The 11,213-nt window shown below is 27.4% G+C and overlaps 1 protein-coding gene across 1 annotated transcript; it reads right to left on the bottom strand.

Moving 5' to 3' along the window:
• LOC104758381 lies at positions 448-1,184 on the bottom strand. The gene is made up of 2 exons (XM_010481241.2): positions 863-1,184; positions 448-746 (listed from the first exon to the last, which is right to left on the bottom strand). The coding sequence occupies exons 1-2, from the start codon at positions 1,102-1,104 to the stop codon at positions 647-649; spliced, it is 342 nt and encodes a 113-aa protein (XP_010479543.1). The 5' UTR covers positions 1,105-1,184; the 3' UTR covers positions 448-646.

Here is an 11,213-nt window from a genome sequence, read left to right as displayed (position 1 = left end):
TGTGGGTATGCTAATAGAGGTACATAGCACGTAGAGATCCTTACAAAATTCTATTCGCCCCCAATATTGTTTTTTTTTTTCAGTTGATTTCAAGAAAGATGGGTTTTTTCTCGAAGATTTTTAGTTGTTTCAAGCCATCTTCAAAGAAAGGTTCTTGCAAGGGTGGTATCTGTGTTCTTAAGAAGCCTAAATAAATCTTAACAAGGATGAGTTTGCTACTATGTACTAAGTAGTAGTAGGCTAAAAGTTATTATTATTATCATTTTCTTTTCAATATTTATGTTTCTCTTTTCTTATTATTTGCAATTGATATTTTTAGCTTCATTTGAGAAGTTATAATAATACTCTACTTTTTCTCTTGGCAATTCGATCTTAAACAAAACAGTTGTGAATATATACATCAAAACAAAACTAATATTCGTCCTAATTCGATTCTATAAAAAGATATGAGCCTTAGAAATCATTGTAATGATTTGAACGTTACGTATAAATATTAAATAGTTGGATGATACGAAACCTGATGTAGGAGCTTATATCAGTAACTTAGCATATGATGATCGATGCACTTAAGAGATATAAACTTCAATGGACAAATAAAAAAGAGAGTAAATCTTAAAATCACTAGTACTCATATATATAGTTACGTTTAATCGGAGTCTTCCTCCTCTTCTTCACCTTGGAGCGACTTGAACAGTAACGATGGAACCAGAAAATTTGTTACCAAATACATAGAGATCATTGCTCCACTGCAATAATTAATTAATTCAACACATAAACCATATATACATTTTGGAGTTATCTTTGTTAAGTTGTAAGAAATAAAGAAACGAAGTACAAGTAGACTATAGTAGAGGAGACAGACCTTACTAGGAGGAAGGTACTGATATCACCAGAATCAGAAGGAGGCACAACACTCGCGTTTGGTCTCTTTAGTCTAATCCCAGTCTGGGGATAATTACTGATTTGCCATTGATGGTTACTTAAGCTTATAGGAGATGAGGATAAGAAGACGGAGAACACTTGTTTTCTTCTCAGACTCTCTTCTTGCCGATTCAAGACGACGGAGCTGGCTGGTAATGGCTGATGATAACATGCACACCACATTCTCTCAGTTTCAAAAATTTTGTCGACCCCAAAAAAAGAGAAAAGAAAAAAAGTGTTTGTTCGTTGAGTTATCTAATAGGGAGAGGGATTGATTGTTCCTGACAATATTTTGTGAAGATAGACCTTAAGCCAATCTTGTGTCGCCACGTCACCGTGTCTCTAAAATGAGAAATTCTAGTTTTCCTAGAAACTTATCTTCTTCTTTTTAAGCTTATGATCGATCAATGTATATGATCATCCTATGCAATATGCTTAATTCGTATTTTTAAAATTTGATCTAACCAAAAGGTCCAAAACTATCATCAAACAATAATTTTAAAACCTTCATTTACATGTACCATATGTAATTAATTGAAAATTATGTCAAATATAAATACAACATATTATTGGGATATCAATGAGATTAACCGAAATCAAATATCAAACAGTTGAGATGAATAAACGAGATTATTATGAAAATCATTATGGACATGTTTTCTAATTGATCATATTTAATTTTTATATTATTAAGATCGAACCACAATAACCACCAATACATCATTACGTGTATGCATGCTAAGAATACAGCCGAATCAAACAAAATAAACAACAAGCATAAGATTAATTGTGCATATATGATACCAACCGGGGGAAGCTTTCTTACGTTCAGATTATTATACACTACCAGAGAAGATATTACACATGTTGTTTTATCGTTAAATATATATACTATTAACTAAAATATAGTACATTAGTTTTTAAATTTCATGACAGAAAACATATATGCATCATGTACCACGGGTTCGTATTTAGTATATTATAAAATACATATAACTTATTATTGAGCCATTGGTGAGATTGAACAAGCGAGATTATAAAATTAATAAAAGTATAGTTATAAAATCATAAAAGTATAATTATAAAAATCAAGAAGGATCCGGAAGAATGTCAACATGTTAACTCAGATAAATATAGTAAAACCTCTATAAATTAATAAGATCGATATCAAATTTTTTTATTAATTTATACAAATTTTAATTTATCAGATAAATTAATAAAATATTAATTTATAAAGAATTTTTTCTATTTTTATATTTTTGAATATTTTTTATTAAAAATAAAATACTTTTATTATAATTTACATTTTTATAGAAATTTCTTAATTTATAATTTCGGCTATCATAATCTGATGGATGTCAATAGTTTACTAGATTATTCAGGTGATAAATGGTTAGAAGTTCAAAGTTTAAAAGAAACTATTGTTATTATCTTCATGATGAAGTCTAATAAAATATTGCAGTATCTTTATAACCAATTACACGTTCCACGATTTTTGGATGCAATGAGAAAGATTATAGGTAAGCTCCAAAAAGAATGCAAACTCAAAAATATACAAATAACAATAGAGTCATATTTTACTAAATTTTCATATATATATATATATATATATATATATATATATATATATATATACTTTATATTATTATTAATATATGATACTTATGAGACTATATTTTGTGGCATCCCGGTTTGCGAAGAGGTTTAAAAGATTTGATTTGGCCACTATGTCACGAAAGTGCACTTATCTTTTCGGTCAAGTTTTCTGAGAGAACTTCAGAGTTAAGCGTGCTTAAACTGGAGTAGTCTTATACAATGGGCGAGCCGGAAGTGACTATCGAAACTATGTGAGTAAGGAAAAACACAAGGAAAGATCATGTTGTGAAATGTAGTGACGGTAACAAGTCTTTAAAGCTTCTCGGACGAAGCGTTACATATTTTTACATAGGATTTCAAAAAAAAAATATTATCTTATTATTTTATCAAATTGTGTTATTTTTTACTCCAGTCCAACTCAGGACTGAAAAAGTTTATTAATTTATAACGAGTATTAATTTAAAGAGTACTAATTTATAGAGGTTCTACTGTATATAGTCAACCTAAGTTGTCTAATCTTAGATAAATAAAAATGTAAATTATATATTTAGTACAATAGTAAAATTCCTAAGTAATTATCAAGTAATTATTTAGGTTAAACTATTAACAACTAATGTATAATCAATAATAAATTATAATATATTGTAAACTATAAATTATAATAGATTACAATAAACTAGATAACGACCTGTCAAATGTGCGGATTTAAAGTTTTGTAAATTAAATTAAATTTAACAAAAGTATATTAAAATTTGTTGTACGTTCTTTATAAGTTTTATTTTTGCTATAATATACTGATATATATCTATTTACAATTTTTTATGTATGTTATCATTAAAAGCATTTTTTTTACACTTAAATATACTGTATTTTACAAATATATTCTTTACCACCACTTAGAAAATGTTTGTATGAACACATTAAGCCAACTATTATATGTCTTTTTACTTTCACTTTTGCATAGTTTTTATAATTACTAAAATTATTGGCTCAACAAATATTTGGAATAAAAAATATATTACATAGTATACTAATCAATGATGTATCATCATAATAGTGTATGGCCAACCATGGAGAGAACCTCGGCTCCACCCTCCTCCCTTATGGAGAGAACCTTACGTCCAACCTCTTCCACCATGGAGAGAACCTGGGCTCCACCTTCCTCCCTTGGGGAGATAACCTTGCGCCCAACCTTCTCCACCTTCCTCCCTTGGAGAAATAATCTTGCGTCCAACCTCTTCCACCATAAAGAGAACATCGGCTCTGTCCTCTTCGTGTGTGGAGAGAACATGTTCACATCTTTTAGCTATCTCAAAATGGTTTGCTCCGACAACCAATGAAACTAAAAGACTCTTTTCTAACGTCACAAAATCTTTTGATAATAACTAATGTTAAATTTTCCATTGTATTCGTGGAAGTGTTTTTGACACACCATGATGTAGCTTTTGTCTCGCTCAATTAATGGAAGAAAATATTGTCTACTCAATTAATGAAAGAAAATATTATATGGTTTGAAAACGTGTAAAAGTTAAGGTTTATAAAACTACATAAAGGCATAATCATAATCATGTATTTAAACTATTTCATTTCTCATCCAAGATATGGTTTTTATTATGATAGGTGTCGCTAAAAAAGAATGTCAAATATCACATTGTTAGTAAAAGTTAGAAAAAACTTTATCATATTATATAAGATATGCTTTGACAGTTCATTTTTAATAAATAATTTTTTTTACAAAACACTATTCTAGTTTATTGGTGTTACAACATTTTGATGATTCAATACAAATAATTTTAGATCAACTTTAAGTAATACCAATTAATTTTAATAGATAATTTAAATTTATACATAAGAGAGCTTAATAAATAAGATAAGTTTATTTTATTTTTTATAAAAATAATATCTGACCTAATTAATTAATATTATAAGATTAAATATTATCTATATTTCAAATATAATATATTTTTCTCAAATGACCAAAAATAGTATTTCAAATCTAAAAAATATTAAATATTATCTTGTGATTAAAAAAAAACTGTGAATCAATAACAAAAAAGAATATGAGAAACATATCTATTTATATGTTTTGATGAGAGAGAGGGTCTCTCATTTGAGAAACAACATAGCTATTTATCTAGCCATTTTCAATTAATATATATTTTTAGTTTTAGTTTATTTTTAAGACGGCTTTCTCATTGACAGACTTGAGACTCCAATAGAAGTGCTTTAAAAGCCACAACGTGACAAATCTAAGTATGAGATACAAACTAAATACATAGGTCTGAATCTTTTCAAAAGAGAATTGTTAGAGACTATTTTTTGTTTTGTTTTTTCTTATGGGAGGAACGAGGAAGTATTGTTGCTTCACAAAAACGTTTGGTAATAAGTTTTTGTGTATGATGTTAACATTAGTTTAGAGTTTAGCTAGACTCGAAATCATTAGTAATAATACTAATAGTTAAGCTATGATATTACCGCCTTTCTATTTTCTTAGCCTGCCACATAAATAATCGTTTTCAATATGTGACATGCTTTCTACTATAAAAAATATCGAATTTTGTATATTTAATATACGATTCTCAATTTTGGAAAGCGTTTAAACCTAACATGGCATGTTTAGGATACACTTATATATTGAATATACGTGTTTAANACGTTTGGTAATAAGTTTTTGTGTATGATGTTAACATTAGTTTAGAGTTTAGACTCGAAATCATTAGTAATAATACTAATAGTTAAGCTATGATATTACCGCCTTTCTGTTTTCTTAGTCTGCCACATAAATAATCGTTTTCAAATGTGACATGCTTTCTACTATAAACAATATCGAATTTTGTATATTTAATATACGATTCTCAGTTTTGGAAAGCGTTTAAACCTAACATGGCATGTTTAGGATATGCTTATATATTGAATATACGTGTTTAAGATAAGCATTTAAACCTCAGTTTTTTTTTGGGTCCTAAAAGGTCAATATCCTTTTACTCGCTCAATAATTTACCGTAACAACCTGCACTATATGCGTGATCAATCTATGCAGATAAAAGTAGTGTTATGAGTAAAATTATTTTCGAAGATCTAAAATTTGTTTGTGTAAAAACAAAATATATAACCCGTGAAAATATGTTTAGATCAAACTACTATGTATCAACTTAATATCTAATTCGCTATTTTTTCAATCTATGCAAGATTTTTTATTTTGTTTAAATTTTTTTGTGTAAGAATATGTTTCACCCGTATACCAATGGTATTATATGTTATAAAAATGGTTAAAGAATATGTTTCTTTAATAGGTGAACAAATTTGGATTTTGAAAATGGATCTTATAATGTTATAATAATTATATATTATAAGAATGATTAAAATATATTTTAAAATTGAAATATTTTGATTTTTTTTAATTAATTGAAAAATGAATATTCCTTAATCATCCCATAGCAATTATGTGTAAATATCCATAGGGCAATAAATTTATGGGTGTTTCGAGCTCTCTAACGACGACACATCAGCATTTTCTTGAAAATGCTTCTCTATTAATATATAGGGGATTTCTCTTTAGATTCAATTAGCTAATTGTATCAACGTTTTCCATTATTTTTTGGTCATCAAAGTTTTCCATTCATTGTTTTGAAAGCTAATTAACTTATATAAGACCTCTTCTTCTTATATGAATATACTCTATTTCTTTTTTCAGCTTTCAATACAAACAAAGATTATAATAGAGAAGAATGGAGGGCCTGTCGCTACTGGTGTTAATAGCCGTCTTTGCCGTTTTTGCAGTTTTGATAGGCTTCGGCATCGTTGTGTTTTACGCGTATCTTAGAAGAGACAAATAATGATCCTTCATAATCGGTGATTATACGTCAATTCGACTATGTCTATCTAAGATACTTTTTATTGTTTTCTAATAAACATATATAATATAATCTATGTTTATAGTTTCGGTTTCGGTTTTTCTTTTTTCTTTCTCATCAATAATATAGTTTGTTCCATTACTTGGTTTATAAATAAAAATAGTACTTTTGGCCTTTAAAGTTTATATAGCACTAGAATGTGTACATTCCCACGCGCGGAATTTTAATTAGAATATTTTCTATTAATCTAAATTCTTGAGCTCAAATATATTTATTCAAAATTTTAAGTATAAATCTATATAAACACTAAACTTACTTTACTAAGTGATATACAACAAATGTATTGTTGAAGATAATGTTTCATTGTTATATTTATTTGGTTGAGATTTTAGTTTAATTTTTTTAGGAATAAGAATCATTTAATCTAAAAATAGTTAATCATTTGAAGTTTAAAAGATTAATCCATATAAAAGTCATTTTTATTTTACTAATCTATATATAACATATATTGTCTAGTATCGCAATAATATTTTTTTGGCAAATCAACAATATATCACGTAGTAACAAAAAAATGACTTAAAAACCTCCCTAGAAGAGTTTATTCCACATTCATATCCCACGAAAACATCTTTTAAAAATTTCTAACATCGAAAGTCGATGGTTGACCTGATTATAGAGATTATTTAAACATAGCGATATCACATTAAATGCAAATATACAAACTTTCATTAACATTTTTATTGCTATGTCACTATAATGGAGTTGTCCAAGTGCATTACCTGCCATAATAGAATTTCCGACCAAGTCAAGAATGCTTAGATGGTGAAACGATTAAACCCGACAATGAATATATGTTCACTAATCTAAGTTACATATTTGTCTAAAACCCTTATATGTATGTTATTTTCAGATGTTAATTTTGTGATACAACCTTAGATTCATCTTCTCAAAAAAACATGGTGTACTTTAAATATGTTGTTTCTGCTAATTTTTTTGGTTAAGAGCATTTAATAGAATTGATGAAATCTCAAGCATGTTTTATATTTTATATTTTATCATGTTATAGAATTGTAGCTCTGGTTGATAATATGCATTGTGAGATATGCTATACAAATCACATGTCACTTTTTTGTACGGCTTACATATCATTTTTCTATATTTTATGACCATTGATTTTGTTTTTTTAGATGGATTATTTTTTCAAGATTCTTTTTCATAGTTTTCCCAAAAAAAAGTGTGACCCTTTTAATGTCTTCGTTTTAGATCAAAACTTTTAAGTTGAGGTGAGTAATTAATCTTTTATTTTTCTATAAGTGAAATTTCATAATAAATCTTTGTAATATATGTTTCTTAGGTACAAATGTTTCACTTCAATTTTATTTTTATGTTTAGAATTTTATAAATACATAAATTGTATAATTACATAAACTGTTTTTTTTACTCCACCATACATTAAAATCTTACTTCTATTCTACAACTCATTAACCCATTCTAAATTTTGGAATATAATCATTTTTTGGTTAAAATTTGAATAATAACATTACTACTAAAATAAATCCACAGTATTATTTTTACTATTTTAAAATATTCATTTATTTTACTTTTATTATTTACTAAAAAAAATTTTATTATTGTATTTACTATTTAAAATTATAAGTAATCTTACTTAATTCGTTTTTATTTAATTTTTATATTATTAATTATAAGTAATATATTATTTTAAATGTAAAATATATATATATATATATCATTGTTTAGGTGGATGATGATATGGAGGAATGAGAAAAGAAAAAAGTTAACTTTATATATATAGATAATAATATTATCATTATTGATAATAATAGGATCAATAATAAATTATAGTAATAATAGTATTAAACTATTAACTTCGGATCCTTCTTCCTAGGTTAAACTTTATTATCAAGTAATTTATGACACTGTTGTATATATAAGCGTGGGTATGCTAATAGAGGTACATAGCACGCAGTTGATTTCAAGAAAGATGGGGTTTTTCTCGAAGATTTTTAGTTGTTTCAAGCCATCTTCAAAGAAAGGTTCTTGCGAGGGTGGTGTTTGTGTTCTTAAGAAACCTAAATAAATATTAACAAGGATGAGTTTGCTATTACATACTATGTACTATGTAGTAGTACGCTAAATAGTTACTTTATTATTATTTTTTTCAATATTTGTATTTCTCTTTTCATATTATTTGCACTAGATATATTTAGCGTCATTTGAGAAGTTATAATATTACTATATTCTTTTCTTTTCGAGAATACTAGGTTTTGAATCCACTTTGGATTATTTGATATATTTTGATGAACTTATATATGATTGATGACGTTTGATGAAATATTATTTTATAAAAATTTTAATTAGTATTAAGGAAAAAAATAAATATCAAATACACAAGTTTGAAAAATATAAAAACCAGTTGTGTTATAAAATCAAATCTGATCAAAAAAATCATGTATCTAACTCGACGTCCCGGTGAGACGGATCTAACTGGTGACCTCACATATCCTAAACCATTTCTTTGACCACCAGAAAAACGAAACAATTTTATAATCATGAATTTATCTCATTTTCATATTTAACTGATTGCTATCACCTATGTTTTCATGTTTTTATTCAATGTTTTCTTATTTTTCATATTCTTTCTTTTCATTTTCATTGTCAAATTTTATGGTAATTGTCATCGTTACTTTTACCGTCAGATTCTTCGTTATACTCTTTTTCTTCTTCTTTGTCAACTTCTTCACATTCTTCCACTGAAAACCTTTTTTTTAGACTACCACACAACTTATTAACCCATAAAACTCCAAGACCAAAATCATTTATTTTCTCATAAAATTTGTGCAATTCATAAAGACCAGAATAGTCAACACATGCACCCAATTATTGATAATTTCATCCATATACTTATTTGGTTTTAGATCCACACATATTAAAACTTCTCAAACCAAAATCCTTGTACATATTTCTTTTATTTATATAGATTTTACTTTACTTTTTTCTTTTCTAAAACATCTTAATAATATAGATTACTACTATATTTCCATAAATGTTAATTATTTAAATATCTAATTTTTATTGGTTGTTTTAAATCCTATATGGACACCTTTATGGGTTTATAGCTTCAACTTTTTATTAATATAGATATAATATTTTAAAATTTCTATGGAGGATAAGTAATTGTAATATTTTAAAATATTCTGTGAAGTTTAAATATTTTTAATATTTGAACCTTTTAAAAGTTTCAATATTTATAATATTTTAAACTTTTAAAACTTATAAATTGAATTCTCTTAAAACCTTTTAAAAGCTAAGAAATTTTTAGAAATTTTAAATTATAATATTTTGAAACCTTTCTAAAGCTAAGACTTTTAGAAATTTCAATATTTATAATATTTTAAAGTTTTAAAAGGGTTTGAAATATAATATTTGAACATTTTGAAAAGCTTCAATATTTATAATATTTTAAACTATTAAACATTTAAAAAATTATAATTTTTAAAATCTTTGTAAAAGTTAAGAACTTTTAAAAGTTTCAATATCTATAATATTTAAACTTTTAAATTTTTTAAATATTATAATATTTTTTTGAAACTTTTTAAAGTTTTAGTTTGATCAAATAAAAAACTGGATCAACCCGAATAAAACTTTTAAATTTGGACGCCTGATAAATCAAACTTTCCTGCTCATTCGTTGTTGGAAGCATATTAATCTTATTTATACTGGTTCTGAACCATTGACTAAAAAACTTCTAGCCGATGTGGAACGTTATACATAGTTCTTTTATTTCCATAAATTTAAAATTTTGGAAATTTAGAAAATGTTAATGAATGACATGTCAAATCCTGATAGGTTGTTTAAAATAATTCTTAATATAGAAAATTCTAGAAATTTAGAAAATGTTAATTAGTGACATGTCGAATCCCTATTGGATGTTTAAAATCCTAGGTGGACAGTCTTAGAAGCTTATAACTCCTACTTTTATTTAGTATAATCAAATGACCATTATACCCTTTATCTTTTTTATTCAAAATTATTGTTATTTTCTTATTTGTTTTTCAGACATAAAGGAACAAAGGTCTCTCTCCTCATAACTCTCGATATTTTCTCTTTTTACCGATTTTTCATCTTCTTCTTCAATATTAAACAGCCATCTGAATCTCCTATTTCTCTGAGTTCTCCTGCAGTCATGCAGTCAATTCTACTACGTTCGAATCCTCCGACTGCTCCACCTCCGTCCGTTGTGGCCGGCGAAACATTTGAGACGAGTTCCTCAGTCGAGACTGTCGTCTTGTCCGCTTGCCTCCTCCATAGCAGTCAAAATCGCTAGGTCTAGTTCCAAAGTTCTTCTATCTGAAATAGGCCGTAGGTCTGCAGATTCGGTGGACCAGATCCAGCTGCCCAGTGATGTTCATATATTTTACCATGTTTTCCCTTAGTTTATTCACATCTTTTGCATCTTTTGCTATCCATTTAGGCCATTATTGTGTAGCTTTAGCACTAATCATGCATTAGAGTTTAGTTGCATTGCATTTGCATCTTCTCATTCATATTCAGGTGATTTTGGAGCTTAAGGAGCATGGAAGCAATGCTGTGGAGAAGTGAGACAATCATGAAGGAAAAGCAAGAGAGTTAAGGCTGAAGAACCAAGGTCCAGAGTCCAACTCGACCGCACACTCGACCAGACACTCGACCGTGTGCTGAGGAGGACTCGACCGAGTGGAGAATGCACGAGAGAAGCCAGCTCGACCTGCTACTCGACCGAGCACAGATCGAGTTGACCGAGCCGTTGACTATTTTGTCTTTTAGTATTTTTAGGGCTTCCAC

Source organism: Camelina sativa, chromosome 17 (genome assembly GCF_000633955.1).
Source record: "Camelina sativa cultivar DH55 chromosome 17, Cs, whole genome shotgun sequence".
NCBI lineage: Eukaryota > Viridiplantae > Streptophyta > Magnoliopsida > Brassicales > Brassicaceae > Camelina > Camelina sativa.
The sequence above is the reverse complement of the archived record's forward strand: the minus strand, read 5'-3'. Positions and strand labels throughout refer to the sequence as shown.